Source organism: Periophthalmus magnuspinnatus, chromosome 19 (genome assembly GCF_009829125.3).
Source record: "Periophthalmus magnuspinnatus isolate fPerMag1 chromosome 19, fPerMag1.2.pri, whole genome shotgun sequence".
In the NCBI taxonomy this organism is placed as follows: domain Eukaryota; kingdom Metazoa; phylum Chordata; class Actinopteri; order Gobiiformes; family Gobiidae; genus Periophthalmus; species Periophthalmus magnuspinnatus.
Genome location: NC_047144.1, coordinates 15,626,893 through 15,647,071, shown reverse-complemented (window position 1 = coordinate 15,647,071; position 20,179 = coordinate 15,626,893). Strand labels below are relative to the sequence as shown.

Sequence of the window (20,179 nt, the reverse complement as noted above, 5' to 3'; positions counted from 1 at the left end):
AGACTTTCCAGTAAATAAAACAGACGTTGGGTTTCTGGCGTTGCGCACAGGTCAAGTAAAGCAAAGTGTTTTTTTTCCCCCTGTTGGATCGGTGGAGAACTGCGGCCGCGGCCTCTGGAGTGTAATAACCATATGAACGTTTTGGCCCACGCCGCTCGCTCCTAATGAGAACCAAAGAGCTACTCTGGAGGGACCCGCTAGCTTCAGACAATCAAAAAACCCGAGGAGGGAGAACGCTTCAATAATCCAAACCATTTGCTTTCACACGAGAATTCCGAAGCTTTGTCTAAAAAAATTGGCAGTTTTCAGAACGCGAAACACTGCAATATGTTTCGATGTGTTTTGTGTAGAAGTGGCACGAAATGGACCCGAGCCAAAGTCGATGGAAAAAAAGCACAACTACATAAAACTTCGATGGTTTCAGTGTGCGGATACCCGAGGGGAACGCTGTGGCTTTTCAACAAGGAGAAATATTTGGCGAGTTGCAATAAAAATTCTCAATGAATCCGAAAGCACTCATTTAGATGCAGTTCAAATGGGCAGCTTACAAAACGAGGACTTGGGCAAATTAATGAAGACTTACAAGCCATAAATGTGCTACTGAAACTGTGTGAAATGACAAAGGGAAATGAATGTGCGTGCTGGAAATTGCTGTAAATTGGGATAGAGATTTGGCAACACAAAGATATTTTTCCATTGGTTTTTCGAGTACATAACCCATAATGGAATAAAACCAAAGTGTTCGTGTTAATAGCAGCGTTTGGTCTCAATAAACAAAGCAAAAATGTTATTTGTTAAAGGTCCTATACTACGCAAAATTGACTCGACTTGTGAGTTTTTGTAATGCTCAAAAACATACCTAGAGTTGTGTTTTGTTTCATTCACACATGTTTGCGTAACACTTTATTATTAGTCTGTCTACATCTCTAAAGTTCAAAATGCTCTGTTACACCTTGTGATGTCATCAAGTGGTGGTTTTCAAGTTAACAGCTCGTTTTACCTTTTGTTCGGTAGAGATTGGAAACTCTAGGGCTGAAATCATCCAAATGATTCTAGTGAAGGTGTATGGAGTTTAAAAACGCAGTGGAGCACTTCCTGTATCACCACATGACATCACAAAGTGGAACAGTGTGTGTTCAGTTTGAGAGAAAAAACTAGATATGCAGGGTTTGTGTGTTAAACATGTGTGAATGAAACAAAACACAACTCCAGGTCTGTTTGTGATGAGGAAACAACATTATAACATAGACCAGAAAATAGCGTCATATGGCCCTTTAAGTACATTCTGAATATATAAGCTTTGTCACTGGAGAGAACCAACCCCAGTTAGTCCTACATGGTCTGGGAATTAAACTTGCAACCTTTGGGCTAGAAATATGAGTGACTACTGGTTTGTTTGAACTACTGTTTTGTTCCTAGCTTAGTCCTGCTTTGGTCCTGGTCTGCTCCTGGTTTAGCTCTGGTTTGGCCCTGGTTTAGTCCTGGTTTAGTCCAGGTTTAGTCCTGGTTTGGCCTTAGTTTGATCATGGTTTTGTCCTGGTTTAATCCTGGTTTGGTCCTGGTTTAGTCCTAGTTTAGCCCTGGTTTAATCCTGGTTTGGCCCTAGTTTAGTCCTGGTTAGATCCTGGTCTGCTCTCAGTTTGGCCCTGGTTTGGTCCTGGTTTAGTCCTGGTTTAGTCCTGTTTAGTCCTGGTTTAGTCCTGGTTTAGTCCTGGTCTGCTCCTGGTTAGATCCTGGTCCACTCTCAGTTTGGCTCTGGTTTGGTCCTGGTTTGGTCCTGGTTTGGTCCTGGTTTAATCCTGGTTTGGTCCTGGTTTAGTCCTAGTTTAGCCCTGGTTTAATCCTGGTTTGGTCCTGGTTTAGTCCTGGTTTGGCCCTAGTTTAGTCCTGTTAGATCCTGGTCTGCTCTCAGTTTGGCTCTGGTTTGGTCCTGGTTTGGTCCTGGTTTAGTTCTGGGTTTAGTCTCCATTTCACTGCACACCAAAATTGCCCTTACAGTGATAATAAATAACCAAAATGTTTTAAGTGGCATGGAAGGCATTTTATGGGTACGCCAGTCAAAAAACCACTGGCAAAGTACTTCAATTAAAGGCATTAATTGCGATCTCAGATTTCCTTCTCCTGAGCCTTTAACCATGTACCCAGACCTCCCCTTTAATATCCCACCGTTCTAGACTCCTGGCTGCGTCTCCATCCAGCGCCTTGTTAAAACCGTTCTCCGCTCTCACATTTCGCCCCATGGCCCTCGGTAAGTTCCAGACATTTCATGGTTCAAACTCGGGGTTGGGACGTTGGGGGGGTAGAGGGGTCCCGAGACCGCAGTCGATTACAGTGGTTAGCGGGACTCCATGCTGGCTAACTGGAGTGTGCCGAAGGAAGGAAAAAAAAAACATGTTATATCCAGGAAAAACAAAGGAATGCGGTTGGACAAGTTTTCTGGCCTGGCGGCGGGGATTTGAAATGAAGATGGGGTGAGGTTGATGGTTTAATTGCACCAAATGTTGAGCCAGACATCTTTATGTGAATGGCATTTGGGATTTCCACCAACAGAGTGAACCAAGACAATCTGACCTTTTGAACAAGCACATGGTCTCCAACGGCAACGCTTCTTTGACACAGACTCTTGTATTGTTATTTTAGTAATTACCAGACCATTTCAAAACACTCTGAATGTAACACGTTTGACCGGTGGAAAAAGTTCACGTTAAATTATTTGTGTAAAGAAGCGGACTAAGTGAGAGCGACGTCACCCGCAGCGGCAAATTTCGAGCTGTGTTCCGTATTTCGAAATCCGACAGCGGGTATCATAGCGACCAAAGAGCCAATCCGGAGCGAGGAGGTTGAAGGTAGCGCCTCTTCCCACTCGCTGGTTTAGCAGGTCTATGATTAAAATGTGTTAACCGCAAGTGTTACGAAATTAAAGCTGCAATTCTAACAGTGGAAGGAGGACGTGGGTATTTGTAAGTATGTACGTGGTGACGGTAAAGCTAACATCAACCTGCAAGCTAACAATGTATTTCCTGATTATAAACGGCACACAAAAGAAAGTAGATGCAGGCAACACGTGGCAGACATATTTTGACCTCAAGAGCTGCTTATGTAATATATCTGAACTGGGGTAAGATTAAGTTTGCTCAAATACATGGAGAAAAACGGGTACAGGTCCTTTAAGAACTAGAACTTCAAAACCTAAACCTGAACAGGGACGGTATATCAGATATTGGTGGTAATATCAAAGGATTTCCCCAGATATCGGTGTATCTATCTATTTTGCCGATATTTGGCATATTTTTGTGTCATTCCCAGTTTGTCCTCGTCTTTCTGAGAAGGATTAATGAGTGAAAATGTGAATTTATATCTCAGACAAACTCATTTTGTTATCATTTTTACAAAAGCATTAAGTTCATTTGTAAACTTCACTAAAACGTAACATAAATGTGGTTGGTACTATAGACTCTAACTTAATATCAGTATCGGCAAATATCGGTTATCGGCAGTGACGGAAGAAGTACTCAATTTTGCTGCTTAAGTAAAAGAACAAATACCAGCGTAAAAAATACTCAAGTAAAAGTAAAAGTATCACATGAAAAAATATATTTGAGTAAAAGTATTAAAGTATTAATTTAAAAAGGTATATTAAGAGTAAAAAGTATTTCATGCAGATTTTCAGCTCTAATAAAATTTTAAATGTAATGATTTTAATACAGATTTGTGTTGAGTTTTGTTTAACAGAATCAATTAAATCAGTTGTTTTTCTGTTTTTCTTTGTATATTTTTATTGCTCAAACTACAAACGTGTTAAAAATAAACCCTCAGATGTTTCAGCAGGTCTCAGACGGTAATAAAAAATACTTTTACTTTTCAGCCCTGTTCAAAAATGTAGTGGAGTAGAAAGTACAGATACTGCTTTCAAATGCAGTAAAGCAAAGTAAAAAGTATCGAGTTTAAGATCTACCTAATTAAAGTTCAGATACCTAAAAATTCTACTTAAGTGCAGTACTTTATTACTTTTACTTCGTTCATTCCACTGTTTATCGATCAAATGGCGACGTCCAAACCCCATCACCTCTTTAGGTCCAGACGTTCCAGTGGCGTCCATATGCATCACTTCCTGTGGCTTTGTATTCCACTGCCATTATTATTCAAGAGTATTATTTGTGCCGTGTGACTGACAGCTGTACTGCACAAACATGCTAGCCCTTTGTACCACGCACACCCGGGAACCAATCACAATCGCAGGTGGGGGTCAGGTGACTTTGTTCTCGTTCTTTTCAACATCGACTCAAAGGCTGCAAATGACGACAAGATAATTACCTCAAAGCGCTCGCTGCCGAGAGTCCATTGTTCCACGCTAGTACGGCTTATATAGACACGGGCTCGTATATGATTAATACATAAGGGCTTTACCGTTTAGTTTAATAGCAATCTGAAGTGATGTGACCTAGAATTTGCACTCAATTGGCAGTGAATGCAGATGTATATGCCAGTCCACACTAGCCACCGTTTCATGGCGATGTCGTTTTTATTAAAGAGTAACCGGCCATGGCTGCATACTTGTGTGATTAGAGAGAGACAGATTTTTAAGCGATCAGTCGGAAAATACAGAGGTGGTCGCTGGTTTCATATTAGCCTGAAATTATGCTCAATGAGACGATTTGGTTTTGAAAGGTAATACAGGGGCTATTTAGGACTATACCAATGTGTAAGACTATACCAATGTCTCACTGTGGATGTTTTCTTCTTTCTCTCTTGCGAAGTTCGATCTTTAACGTGAAAACTACGCCAAGTTACGGTTGGGTCCTTCCATAGACTGTATAAAGAAGTGGAGTAAGTGAGTTTGACGTCACCCACAGCGTTCAGCTCCAGTCAAATGCAGCTCATCGAGGCTAGAGCAGTTATAGCGGCCAATTTGGAGCCAACTTTCCATATTTGTAATTCCGACCACGAGTATCATAGCAACCAAAGAGCCAATCCGGAGTGAGGTTGTTGAAGGTAACGCCCCTTCCTGCAGGCATCGCTGGTTTGGCGGGGAGCGGGCGCTTAGCAACGCTGTCAATCAAACCTGTTGCTAACGCTAGAGGGAGTGACCTCAGGAAAATAAGGCGCATGATTTGTCTGTTATTAACGTTCATATCTTGCGTTACGGACACAGTAGTGAAATAAAAACACCAGGATCATGTAGAGCGGGTTAATACGAACATTTAAGGCTAAAATGATGAGTCTGACAGCAGCAGTTAGAGAGAGGCGACAGTTTTCTAATGTAAAGCGAATTTGGATAGCGACGGCTAGCGGGTTAGCTATGTCCATTTATATATACAGTCTACGGTTTGACAGTATGGCACGGAAATCGCCATGGAGACAAGCAGGTGAAGCCAACAGGCCAAGTCACAGCTCAGATCTAATTAAATAAACGCAAGGCGACGCAAGTTTAATGACTTTCTGTGGAACATTCACGGTAAACAATAACCAGAGATGGAGATGAGCAGGTCGGACGGCAGAGGGAAAAACTGAAAATAACCCATATAAGTCCATTCTTTATGCAGAAGCTCAGATGTATATTCATTTGGCTATGTTTATAAACCAGATGCCCTTCCACTGACAGCCCCATACTGTCACTGGAGTTTGTCAATGTGGATTAAGTGACTTGCCAAGACCCATTATGGTAATATTGACACGACTCATGCAGTGTTTATATTGTATGTGTCATATTTGAAGCTGATATACAGTTTTCATGTTTTAAAATGAAGGTCCATGAGATCAATGTAAAAATGGTACGTTCAGGGAAAACGGAGAAACCGGTAATTAACGTGAAATAATTACATAGTTCATAGTAGTAATGCGCACACTCTCCGATCGACTGGACAAAGCTGTGATAACGGACCACTGGATCTGACTCACTGTAGCTCCACTCTCAAGGTCACAACACTATGGCTCAGAGCTGAGGTCATGTGACGCAAAACAACCCCTCTGATTGGCTGAGTTTACGCACAAGTCTCAGAGCTCTGGAGTTAAGCGTTGTCCAAACAGTGTTGAGTTTCTGACCTGTTAGAATGTTGTTTACTCATCATAAATATACCTTCTAATAAGTAATTATCAGAACGGCAAAATATAATCCAAATCCAAATGAATTCAATAAAAATCTAGTGCAATATTTAAAAAGAAAACTGTAGCTAAGAGTAATTGTTGTAAAAAAATGTATTATGATTACTGTGGCCAGGGAGACGTTTAAGTGTCTGTTCCCAATTTGTGAGCAAAATTCATGCAGATATATCATAAAAACAGCTCATAGGTTCAAAATAAACTCCGACTCCGCCATGGGAACCTTATTATAAAGCATTTGTATTGGCTGTGAACCAGGAAGTAAGGCTTCTGCACTGTTAGCACACTAGTTGTTATTAGTAGTTGGCACCAAACTCCTCTGAGGCCCCTGAGAGCTGTGAAAAGCACTTACAAACTCATCATGGTGAATAAAAATGATACTCTGAATGCATTAGGATAGTGAGGAATAACTCTGGACCACTGCAGACCATTACATTTTTAAGATGGTAAAAATCCAGTACAGCGCCTCGGACATCCATCCTCAAATATAAATAAGACTAGCTCCTGTCCTCCATCTTGGTTTTTGACATCACGCAGCCGAATGTTAAGAGCATTTACTTAAGCCTGTCTTTTCAGTGACACGTTGAGACGGTTCCGCGTTGCTGAGCTCAGACCAGTGCTGGAGGTTGTCCGTAGGGGGCGGTGAAGGGTCTCATGTTCTTATTGAGTCTCAGTAGACAGCTTTGACAGAATGGACAGGCAGAGAGAGGAGGAGTGCGCTGGAGAGAAGGTGTTTCAGACAATAGCTGTCAAGAACTCAAGTGATGTGAGTATAAGGAACATCAATGTCGAAGCTGGTGAAAGATACTATACCTGGGTTTTATGAGAGAAACATATACATCCCATAGTCCACTGGGGGGAAACGGGAGGTAAAGACATGGACTCGATGCAGGTGTGGTTGAATAGACAATGTTAGGCTAGCGAGAACAATCGTTATCAAAGAAAAATCACAGTTTCATTAGGCAAAATTAGCAAATTGCACAAACAGACACAGTTATTCGTAATATATTATAAGGTCTTAAACGCACTGTATCTTAAAAAGCTAAAAACAAGTTGATTTCAAACTGTTTGCAGTGGTCCAAAGTTATTCCTCTCTTACCTTATGCATTCAGAACATCGTAAGTATTCACCATGATGAGTTTACAAGCAGTTTTCGCTGTAAAGCTAACAGCAGCATTTTTGTTAAAGGTCCTAAATTACACAAAATTGACTCTAGTGAGCGTTAAGCCGTGTTATAATGCTGCTACCACCTCTAAAACACACCTGGAGTTGTGTTTTGTTTCATTCACACATGTTTGAGTAACTCTTAATATTAGTCTGTACATCTCCAAAGCTCAAAATGCTCTGTTCCTATTAGTGATGTCATGAAGTGGTAGTTTTCATGTTAACAGCTCCTTTTATCTTTAGTTCAGTAGAGATTGGCAGGTCCAGGGCTGAAATTATCGAAATGATTCTAGTGAAGGTGTATGAAGCTTAAAAACACAGTGGAGCACTTCTTGTATTACCACATGATGACATCACAAGGTGGAACAGAGTGTTTCCTGTTTTAGAGAAAAGCTCTAAATATGCAGGTTTGTGTGTTAAATGTGTGTGAATGAAACAAAACACAACTCCAGGTCTGTTTGTGATGAGGAAACAACATTATACTACAGTAGAAGTAGCAGTAAAATAAACAGTTTGTGTAGTAGTCGTAGTAATGGTAGTGGTAAAGGTGGATTATGTAACTTTTCTGGTGGAGGGCCTCTTTAGACCTGGTCTCCTTGGAGATATTTGATTTGGCATGGTATCGCATTAAACACCTTTCTCCATGAAGATGCCATCAAGCCAAGTTACAGGTCACATCTGTGGATAGGCGCTTCTCTTGTTCACAGTAAATGGTCAAAGGTCACATGTTTACAAATTTTTCCGCCTTCAAGTCACTCAAAGAGCTTTATATCGAGGAACCACTCACCCATATCACCCCCGTCAACACGCTGAGCGACTTACGGACTTCCTCCATGTCCTCATCCGTTTGAACATTTGTCGTTGTTTTCTTCGGAGGCATCTCTCACGTTTCCCTTTGTTTTATTTCGATAGAAAAAGATAAAAACGATACAAGTTTTTACTATTTGTTTGCGAGAGCAGTAGTACAGGGCGCCGCCATCTTGTCATTCTAGTCGTCATTTGTAGTTTTTCTTTTCTTTCGTATGTTGTAGAACTGATGCTGCTTTTATTTGAATTCCTGTGTGTTATTATAAAAATGGGTTAGGCATTATTAAGTATTAAGTTGTTGTTTTTTTTTACTTCAGCCTAAACCATTTCGGTCATGATAGAAATGTTATGTAGAACCTTATACAAGTTGAATAATGTTTGATTTTGAATGTAATGACCGAATAAAATAAATTAATTAATTAAAAAAAAGGTGGAACAGAGTGTTTTTTTCCTGTTTTTGAGAAGAACTCAGCCTAAATATGCAGGGTTTGAGTGTTAAAATGTTTATGATGAGGAAACAACATTAAAAACATTAAAACACAGATCAGAGAATAGTGTAATATGAGCCCTTTAAATGCTGCTCGTTAAACCTCTGGACTAAATTATGTGCAATGCATTTTAAACAAAAAAACAAACAAAAATGTGATTGAGCAAGGAAAAACACGTATTAAAAAAAACCCCAACAACATACAACTTGCATATAGGTTGTACAAATTTAGAACAAACCTCTGTCACTTTGCACCAGACCAGGACTAAACGCTCTTTCAAACAGCTTGAACACTTAGATGATGACAACTTCTTTTTTTAATACAGCACACTTTACATTTGCACTTGTGTTAAATGGCTTACCTGGTGCGTATTCAATTACTAAGACTGGCTCTGTAGTTAGCGAGAATACGCAGTACACAGTATAATTACGCTTCCTGGTAGGACTAACTGTGAGGGGACCCTATAGAGAGGGGGGCGTAATGTTAATTGACACATGGAGAACTGTAGGGGGCTCCGTAAGGCTCCGGGGCAGAAAATCTACTCATTACTGACGCCATTTTATTAAGAAAGTACATTTGAAACCATTTGGAGATGCTAAGCTAAGTATAATTCGATGTTTTAAATTGTTAACGCTGATTCAAAGACGATTAAAAGTTCATCTAGAGTGTGCTGGGGTTGTAATAAAATGTTCTGTAGTGCGGAATTGGTTGGTTTAATGGTTTGGCGTTATGTCAGATGCCCTTCCAGTGTGAAAAGTCATGCCAATTGATTAGATTCAACTGTATTGCCATTACATTTGTACATGTCCAGTTTTGTCTCTGTGAGGTTTTAGCTGAGTCACACTTGTGTCTCAATGCTAACGCTAAAGCTAATGCTAATTTTGAGGCATAATAAATATTAAAACAACATCACACACTGAAGTAATCTACATTTTAAAACAATAGTGCAGACTTTATTTTTATAAATTAGAATTTTAATACATTTTTATTTTATTTTTTCTGATTTTTGTAAGTGACTGTTAGCTTAAGTGACTGTTAGCTTAAATGACTGTTAGCGTGTTGCTATGAACAGAACCTATTGGGGATAAGAGCAAAAGTTGCACTAGCGAGTAACCCTAATATCTTGATTTTATTTTTACATTTTTTTTAATTTAAATATGGGGGAAAATGGTCACTGACATGTAGAGAAAAAAGTACATTTTTTTTCTATACTCTAAAAACAAGATTATATATGTACTGTTTTTTCATAATAATGTATTAAAGGGACAGCTTAACAATTAACAGGAAAACTTATAATGTGCCAATTAAAAAATAGAAAACCCCCCACAAAAGTTAAAGTGTGATAAAAAAAATAAAAATAAAATGGACCGTTACCATAGAAACAAACTGTTCAAAACAAAAATATTCTCTTTTCAATGACCAAAAGTCCTAAAAATGGCGTATATAACTGGAAACTGAAACCTATGACTGGCATACTTCCCCATTTATGCTAAAAATAAACGCAAACATTTTATCTCTCGTGCAGCGTTGGGTACAGCTCTCCTGAACTCGCTCTAATGATCTGTGGTCATTAAACGCTGGGAAACCTGATGCCCTGTCTCTGATGTCGTGTAGTAAGAGCAGAAGAGCACTCTATTAGCCTCACGGGTTAGCACACTGCGTTAGCTAACCACATGTTTGCCAATTTAACCGCAAAGAAACTGCTTAAGTCTTGTACGCAGTGAGGCTCTGTGGAGAAGAAACTGACACATATGACCCTAGAAATAAGAGGGTGGAGATCAGGCGGAGGTGATGGTGTTAGCATCAGATTTCAAACCAGGATCAGCAGAAGAATATTTAGACAGGAGTAAGTCAGGGAAAGAGCACTTAAAGGCTCCAGACCATTTGAGATGAGTGATTTTCATATAGGTTCACCCATAGACTGTATATATAAATGGACATAGCTAACTTGCTAGCCGCTGCGGTCCAAATAGGAAGTGATCATGGGCGCACTTCCAGCTCCATCGACTCTGGCTCCAATTCACTTTACATCGAAAAACTATGGCCCCTCTCTCTGTAACTGCTGCTGTCAAACTCGTCATTTTGGTCTTAAAATGTTCATATTAACCCGCTCTACATGATCCTGGTGTTTTTATTTCACCATTTTGTCCTTAAATCAAGATATGAACATTAATAACAGACAAATCAGGCGCCTTCTTTCCCTGAGATCGCTCCCGCTAGCAGGTTTGGCCGCTAAGCACCTGCTCGCTACTAAAGGGGAAGGGGCATTACCTTCCACAGTCTCGCTCTTGGATTGGCTCTTTGGTTGCTATGATACTCACGGTTGAAATTCCAAATATGGATCTCGGCTCCATTTTTGCCCTGATAACTGCGAGCCTCGATGAGTTATTAGAATCAGAATCAGAATCAGAATCAGAAGACTTTTATTGCCATAGTCTGTGAACACAGTTCACAAACTAGGAACTTGATACGGTGAAAAAGTGCAACATAAACACACTGAATAAATACAAATACAAATAAGAGCATGCACAAAGTTAAAAAGATATGCTTAAAAAAATCAAATGAAATACTTAAAGGGAAAAAATATGTACAATAGCAGCATCAGAACAACAGTGCAAAGTGGCTTATTAAAGTGACCGGTATTAGACTAAATACATCCAAAAGATCACCATAGTGTGACGAGTTTTATAAATTCAACTGTGTAAAAAAAAAAAGAAAATGGCATTTAACTTGCAATGTGAACTGAAACTTTGGTTGGATGGCGTTACCTGCTTGTCTCAATGAAGAAATATATTTATCATGACACACTGCAGAACACTGTGAACAAAAGATATACAGTGGTCCCTCGATATATCACAATTCACCTTTCACGGTCTCGCTGTTTCGCAGATTTTTTTTGTGTGAACGTGTATTGTTTTCTGCGTCCTGATTGGCTAAGGGACTGTAGAACATGGTTAATCTCCTTCATGTCATGTCTCCTGTACAGTACAGAATGTGTTCAGCCAAATTTACATAAATGTTCGATCGACACTACAGCGGAGCGGCGCCAGGATGAGGACGCATGATCAGAGGAACTGTGAAATACACGAGTCACTGTTATATCATTAAACAAGAGAAAAATGTGAGAAAATGTTAATGCCTGTCTGACAAAAGTGTATAAAATGTGTGGTGAGGGGTTTTACAGCCTTAAAACACCAATTGTGGGTTATTTTTAGAACGAAACCCCCGCGATAAACGAGGGACCACTGTAACATCGTTTCTTTTCCATTTTTTTTCAAAGGTGTTCCTCACTTACCTTATGCATTCCGAGCATCCTAATCATTCACATTGGCCTCTGAGAGTTGTGAAAAGTGCTTATAAACTCATCAGACTGGAGTTTTGCCATCACAGTAACACTCAAAACAGCTAGCATGCTAACCACACACTTCTTTGCTTTATAATTAGATGCAGACATAACGCAGCTGACTTAGTTTGACCTCAAGAGCTGCTTATACAATATAACTGTATGGGGCAAAACGATTTTTCACTTAAATGTAGTAGGATCCTTTTAATGTTTTATTCATTTTGAGTGAAAAAAACCCCGAAAATATATAAGTACTCAAAGTATCATAACTCACTACAGTTGTCTCTGATTATTTAAAACTTCCAGCTTGAACTCGCTCCTGTCTATAGTCTGCCTTGTGTTGGAAAAGCACAGACCAGAACGACCCTCTCTTCAGGGGGAGGAAGCTGAGGTGAGGCCCAAGCCGCAGGAGGGGTCGCTGGGGTCGGGTTGTGGGTTAAACTGGCCTGCTGCCTGTCACTCACCACCAATGCAATGCACCGCTGCCTATTTGACAGCCCTCTGTCGCCCCCCGCACAATGGGAGGTCTGAACTGCAGTCATAACCTCCGCCCCCCTCTCCGCTAAAACACTGGACAAGCATCGGTCTTGTACACAACTCACTCAGCTCAATATCTTCTCTGTTTGGGTAGAGCAGCTTGGCCTTGTAAATGTGTCGCTAACACTTTATAATACTATTTACAGCCTTAATAAAGACTTAATTCATAAAGAAAAAACAGTTTATCAAAGGTTTTCTGCCAGTTTTCCCCATAAATCAAAGCAAATTTTGTCTTGCCCCAGTACAGATATGATGCGTCTGATTAAAAAGTGTGTATACAGTCCGATAATCAGGAAGTGTGTGTTAGCATACGAGTCATTGCTGTTTTATCGTGACAGCAAAACTCCGCTCTTTTCTCAGTTTCTCAGAGTTGTAGAAAGAGCTTATAAACTCATCGTGGTGAATGATGAGGATGTTCAGACTGCGTTTTTAAGACAGTAAAAATCAGATACAACGCCTTTACGTACGATTAAAGTTTAGAAACCACTTAAAAATGGCCTGAAGTGGTCCAAAGTTATTCCTCACTTACCTTATGTAGTCAGAACACACTAATCACTCACCACGATGAGTTTTTAAGCGCTTTTTCCAACTTTCAAGGAGGAAATAGCAGAGTTTGCCCATGCTAATACTGCACTTCCTGATTATCGGACGTTAAAAATCTTGCTAATTTGATGCAGACAGGACACAGCAGATTTATTTGGATCAAGAGCTGCTTATAAAATATATCTGAACTGACGTAAAAGGCGTTTTTGGAAATAAATCGAGTGCAGGCAGTTTAATAAGATGTTTGTTTTTTATGAATGAAGTCTTTGTTCAAGTATCATTACGGCTAATTAGGATAGTTATTATAAAGTGTTACCAATGTGTCTCCAAAGGATTATTATAAAGGCCAGTTTGTGCTACTCTGCGCGCTAGGCTAATGCGGTAGCTAACTTTACCCTTGCAAAAATAAGCAGGTTTTGTTTGGATTCTAAAGGGCAAAGCAAATTTGGACATAGGTGGGCGCAAAGTCAATTTTCCACGGTACAGTTGCGAGGAAGCCACAGCTGACGTAGGAGCAGGTGTAAATATATAGCAAAGATATACAAAACATAAATAACAAGTTAGCCGTTAGAGTGAAAGGATAGCGTTTTAGTGTGTGCAAGTTTAAAGATGCACAGATTAACTTTTCTGGGGGAGGGTTCGTCATGGAGATGTTATTGCTTTAAATGGAATATAGCACAGTATGGCATTTAACTCCCATTTACTCATGTTCAGCTTGACCCTCCGATCTGATCTGGGACTTTGGTTGGATGGTGTTGTCTGCAAAAGCTATAACAGAAACGTTACATAGAGCAGCTTTAAATAGATTTTCTTGCACATTTTTAAACTTCAAACTGCAATCAACTCATTTTTTTCATTTTTTGTGCCTTTGAAAAAATGGCCGATCTAACAAACTTGTCAAAACTTTGCTCAATATTCTAAAATGCAACACCGATATTTTGTCATACATCATTTTGTGCTGGTCCCTGGATAAACTGATGGCAGGTGGAAGGACATCTGACACAAAACAGACCCCATATTAAAGCGTAAATCATTTCAAGAAAGAACAAATTTATCTATTACCAAATTTAAAGGTCCTATATGACACAAAATGGATTCTTGTGAGCTTTAAGTCGTGTTCTAATGCTCTTACCGCCTCAAAAACAGACCTGGAGTTGTGATTTGTTTCATTCACACATGTTTGAGTAACTGTTTATTATTAGTCTGTTTACATCTCTAAAGCTCAAAATGCTCTGTTCCACCTTGTGATGTCATAAAGTGGTAGTTTACACGTTAACAGCTCCTTTTACCTTTTGTTTCGTAGAGATTCCAGATATAAAATCATCCAAATGATTCAAGTGAAGATGTATGGAGTTTAAAAACACAGTGGAGCACTTCCTGTATTACGACATGACATCACAAGGTGGAACAGAGTGTTTTATTCTGTTTTAGAGAAGAACTCAGCCTAAATATGCAGGTTTGTGTGTTAAACATGTGTGAATGAAACAAAACACAACTCCAGGTTTGTTTGTTTTTTATGAGGAAACATTATAACATAAATCAGAAAATAATGCAATATGGACCCTTTAATGTTAAAAGCATCTTGAAAAATACGCATTCCTACTGTCAGTGGGCTCACCTCTCCTCAGATCTGACTTGTAACCCAACTGCTTCCATGTACATAGATACGTTAACGGCCATAATCAATGAATGAATCAAGCTTTAGTCCAGACTCCAAGGGCTCCATATTAAAACATTATACAGGCAAACAACCATGCTGGGTGTGAAACCTCCTATCCAAAGCAAATCTCCATGGCAACAAGCATCTTTAAAGCTCAAAATCATAATGCGTTGTACCACCTTAGTAGTAGTTTTCAAGTTAACAGCTCCTTTTACCATTGGTTCAGTAGAGATTGACAATTCCAGAGATCCAAATCCAAATGATTCTAGTGAAGGTGTATGGAGTTTCCTGTATTACCACATGACATGACAAGATGGAAGTGTTTTCAATTTGAGAAAAATGCAGGGTTTGTGTGTTAGACATGTATGAATGAAACAAAACACAACTCCAGGTCTGTTTTTGACAAAGAAACAACATTATAACATAGATCAGAAAATAGCATGATACGGGCCTTTGAGGAAAAACAACAAATTTGCTCATGAATGCACAAAAATAAAAATCATTTACTCATCATTTCGCCCACTGAGATAATCGCCTCTCTACAAATATACAACGCGATTATCCCCTGCCATTAAAACGTAATGAGAGAAGATGTGAGCAAACTTCTTTGGCAAACAACGACAGAGCCACCCAGACAGAAAGAGACGAAATAAAATAAAAAATATCTCTTGCAAAATGAACGGCGAGCTCAAACTCATAGACAGTATCGTTCTTCACTGCAATTAGGAGCAGAGGGCTTGTACGTAAAGAGACGGGGTAGACTTATGTTTGGGAGAAGAGAGGGGAAGAGACACGAAAATAGCTTAAGTCAGCAGCGGCGATAAATCCTGGGATGCTGAGCGCTTTTTTCCACAACGATGTCCTCATCTCATCTGCGGAGCCCATTTTAGAGTTCTGTTTAGTAGCTTTAGCAGCAGGGAGGCTAACGCTACAGCCCGCCTGATCCGTATCCAGTAAGAGGACACTTCCCATTCGCTTAGTGCATTTAGATGATGAGAGAAAGATGGGTAATGGTCTGGCTGGATATAATGGGTGTAATCGGTTTTATAGTTGAGTTATTGTGTTTTCATACAAAATATTTTGGGTGAATTAAATTGAGTAAAGTCTCTTGTGAGTCCCAAGTATATGGTATATATGCTGTAAATTGAGCCACGATATGCATCAAATAGATATAAACATTGTCCAGATGACTACCTTTAAAACATTTTTCTTTCACTCCTGGACCATAGACTGTATATACATATAAATGGACATAGCTAACCTGCTAGCCGCGTTAGACTCTGGCTCCAATTCACTTTCTATTAAAAAGACTGTGGCCCGTCTCTCCGTAATTGCTTCTGTCAGACTCGTCATTTTTGGTCTTAAAATGTTTGTATTAACCCGCTCTACATGATCCTGATATTTATTCCGTTATTGTATCCATAAATCAAGATATGAACATTAATAACAGATAAATCAGGCGCCTGAGGTTGCACCCGCTAGCGTTAGCAACAGGTGCCCACTCTCAGCCAAACCAGTGATGCGGGCGGGAAGGGACTTTACCTTCAACACCACTTCTGATTGGCTCTTTGGTTGCTATGGAAATTGGCTCTAAATTCGCTGCTATAACCACTAGCCTCGATTAGCTTCATTTTACTGTAACCGAACGCTATGGGTGACATCACACTCACTTAATCCAACTCTTTATACAGACTATGTTCTGGACGAATGAGGGATTATATCAGGGGTGAGCAAACTACGGCCCGTGGGCCACATACGGCACATTGGTCTTATTAATCCGGCCTGCCGAACGTGACCAAATTATGGCGCACTTCAGCTACATCAACCTCTTATTCTCTTATCAGCCCTTCAGCAAAAAATAGATTATCAAAGAAAAGAAAAGTGGATAGTGAGCGCTGAGTGTTTAATACGGAGTGGACAACAAAATGTTTTTCACCGAAATCCAATTAAAGTACTAAAGTGAGTTATTCATGCTTTGCTACATGTTACAGGCCAAATCTCTAATCTAATATATATATCCTGGTCCGGCCCCTCTGTCAAATTTTAGAACCCATTGTGGCCCGCATGTCAAAAAGTTTGCCCACCCCTGAATTAGATGTATATTATAGACAGGACTTTAACTGGGAACATTCTAGTTGTTTGACAAAAGCTCTACCACTGAGCCACTCAACACGCTACAAAGCTCACACAACTGAAAGGAAATAGGTAAAGACTTCACACTCAATTAGATCAGTGCAATTAAAAGTCACGCAGTAGCCCTCCGTCAGCATGTACAATATCACCTTTATGAAAATACGCAGTACTTCATACACAGACAAACACATAATTCAAACCAAAGAGGAGACTTGCTCTTAACACAACCTTTTAACGTACTCAAGATGCAGTTCATTGATTCCCATTTCGATCATGTTCACGGGGACAAGGACAATAGACCAATTAAAGGGGTTGGCGCAGCTATAACATACATCTTTTTCACTGTTCCTTTACTTTGACCACAGACTGACCCTGGTATCTGCTCCACTCTCACTCACATAGACTGCAGGAATCAATATACCTCTGTGTTATTATGATGAAGGATGGTCCCAGCTAATTCACAGTCATCTTTATGGCCCGGCGATAAGCGAAAAGTGAAATGGCTGTTCAGAAGTGACGAGTTAAAACTTTTAATTTAGACGATTTATAATTAGGGAGAAGTTACCACGGCGATGCTGCCCGAGATGTTAAGTAGTTATTTCAAGATCAGGCGGGGACAAAACGGGCTCATCTGGTTTAAATCAACGGATGTGAAAGAAAAGATTACAAGACAAAAGGTGAGGGAAGGAGAGTTGGGGGAAGGACGCTGCAAATTCAGACGCTTTATCGACTCGTTTCGTTTCGTTTATTTGGAAGACAACAGAGAAACTGAAACTGGCTGCAAATCAACCTTTTGTGAATATATTAACACTTTTTCTTGTCGTGTTTCAAACCGTCTTGCCAATGCTCGATCCCGTCTGATCTCGAAGCGAAGAAGAGTTGGGCTTGGTTAGTGCGTGGATGGGAGACAGTTTCTGGAATACGAGGTTCCACAGTGGCTCTAGTGCACAGTGTTGTTGTGTCCTTTGGCAAGATACTTCACTCACATTGCATGAATCAGGTGTGAGTGAGAGATCGGTGGACATCGGAAAGGCTGATGGCACAGATTGGCAGCCTCGCTTCTGTCAGTTTACCCCAGGGCAGCTGTGGCAATAATTGCATCTTACCACTACCAAGTATAAAGAGATAGCCTGGCAAACCAGACTGGAATCTCTCTGTATTTTGTTATACAGGTTGATATCAGTCTGGTCCCACATCCTCCTTAAGCCTGGTCAAACGTGATCGTCCAATCAGATCTGCTATTTTTCAGTGACACATGTGAAACCGAGGCGTTCCGGGCATGTCCCACCGGAAGGAGGCCCCGGGGAAGACTCAAGACACACTGGAGGGACTATGTCTCTCGGCTGGCCTGGGAACGCCTTGGGGTCCCACCGGAGGAGCTGGAGGATATGTCTGGGGCGAGGGAAGTCTGGGAGTCCCTGCTTAGACTGCTGCCCCCGCGACCCGGCCCCGGATAAATGGAAGAAAATGGATGTGAAACAAAGGAGCTCAGTGGTCACTTATGATTCTCTCACCTCAGACTAACAGACTTTACGCTTCGCTCATTGATTCTGCAGAAATCCTCCATGTTTTTCAGCCCCCAGTGATATTTTTTTCCATTATTTTTCCAATACAGATAGTCCACGCCTGTCCCCGATTCGCTAATCCACCAGTCACTCAATCAGGCCCATTTGAAAACAGTGAGATTCAAGCAGTGACCAGACTCACATCTTCATAAAGTATTGAAGAAATGTGCGTTCTGGATCCAAGGAAAATGAAGTGAATGAATAATGCATGAAATTATAAAGCGACTTCGAGCATCCTGAAAAACACTTTATAAGACTAAAGTTAAGCCTAAGGTACTTTATATGGTACCTCCAAATGTTGTTGCTAGGCTTGGTCTAAAACATTATTATTATTATAAAGAGGGTGTTAGCTGATGACTCTTTACATTTACAGTATTGATACCATTTTGTAGTCTATCCCTAAGTGTCTTGCCCGAGGACACAACAACAATAACCCCTGAAAAGAAAAGAAAGTACCAAGCCACTCCCCAATTAGCCAAGTGACAAGGACGACGCGTGCCAATATAAAACATGATTCACAGTTGGCCATTTCGTCACACTTAATCTCCAACTTCTCTACAACAAATGAAGCCCTAAAGCTGTATTTGACCTTTGACCCCGTCCCGCCGCAGCCTCACGCCGGTTCACTTACTGTCTCGTTCCCAAACAGGATGTCCACGTAGGGCATGACCTTCATCAGCGGCTCCTTGAAGAACTGGCTGATGAACGGCGCCGACAGGTTCAGACCGAAGATCTTGTTGTTTTCTGAGGCGTGTTTGGCGACTTTGAGGATGGAGTCGGGCGAGACGGTCAAGAAGAAGCCCTGGAAACGGAAATATAAAACAGAAATCAGCGAGTTTCCGTAAAAGGTTTGACGAAGAGCGATTAGTAATTTGGACAGATCTGTTTGTCCTGTCAAATTCTGTACTGGATATCGTAAAGGTGCACTACGTATCTTTGCTAATGGAAATTTCGTAACGTGCTTGTCTCCATGGCGATATTGTTGCTATGCTTGGAATGTTCTACAGTATGTTCATTTTCAACCAAAAAAACCTTCAAAGAGATGCTTATGTGAGTAGGGTCGCCTCTCCACAGATCTGACCCCAAGATAGACAAGTTTAACACAATACAGTATGAACATTCCAAGGAAAGCATTAGCATCTCCATGGAGACAAGCAGGTGGTGTACCCTCCATCAGACAGTTTACATCGTGCGTCTTGGTTTTAGAAGAGAAATCATGAATCTTATTTCAATATTTGTCAAAAAAAAAATGCGTAAAAATGTCATAAAAGTAATAAAGTTACAAACTCCCCAACAGGTCCTTTCTGAGTAGCGGCACAGCTAGTTCCAGTTCTTTCAAAAAAAATGCTCCATTCAGAGGATTTAACAGAGTCTGGCAAAAAAAACAAAACATATTTAAAGGGCCCATATGACACTATTTTCTTCTCTCCAATTTTTTAATATTTTTTATTGAATTTAAAATATACAATGGTATAAACAAGAACAACAAGAGGCTTAAGCATTTAGATTTCCATTAACAGGGTGTGTGCAATAATAATATTAGACAAATGTAGAAAAATAAATACAATAATACATTTTATATTTAGAATTCTGTACATATATATCATAGTTGTTTTTTTGTTTTTTTTTATTACAAATATACAAATATATAAACAGTGAACAATGGCAAGAGGCTTAAGCATTAAATTACATTGCATTGCACTCATATGGCACGTGCAAAAATATTAAACAAATGTAAGAAAAAAATAAATAGATTCTTCTCTCAAACTGAAAACACTCTGTTCCACCTTGTGATGTCATATGGTGATACAGGAAGTGCTCCACTGTGTTTTTAAACTCC

General features: G+C 40.0%; 1 protein-coding gene across 2 annotated transcripts in view; it reads right to left on the bottom strand.

The window, feature by feature from the left end:
- LOC117387565 (adenosine kinase) overlaps positions 1–20,179 on the bottom strand; it is a 277,300-nt gene that overhangs the window by 49,705 nt on the left and 207,416 nt on the right. For both annotated transcript variants that reach the window (XM_033985095.2, XM_033985096.2), the window contains exon 7: positions 18,971–19,141. In XM_033985095.2, the coding sequence (XP_033840986.1) occupies positions 18,971–19,141 (171 nt within the window). The remainder of the gene's footprint in view (positions 1–18,970; positions 19,142–20,179) is intronic.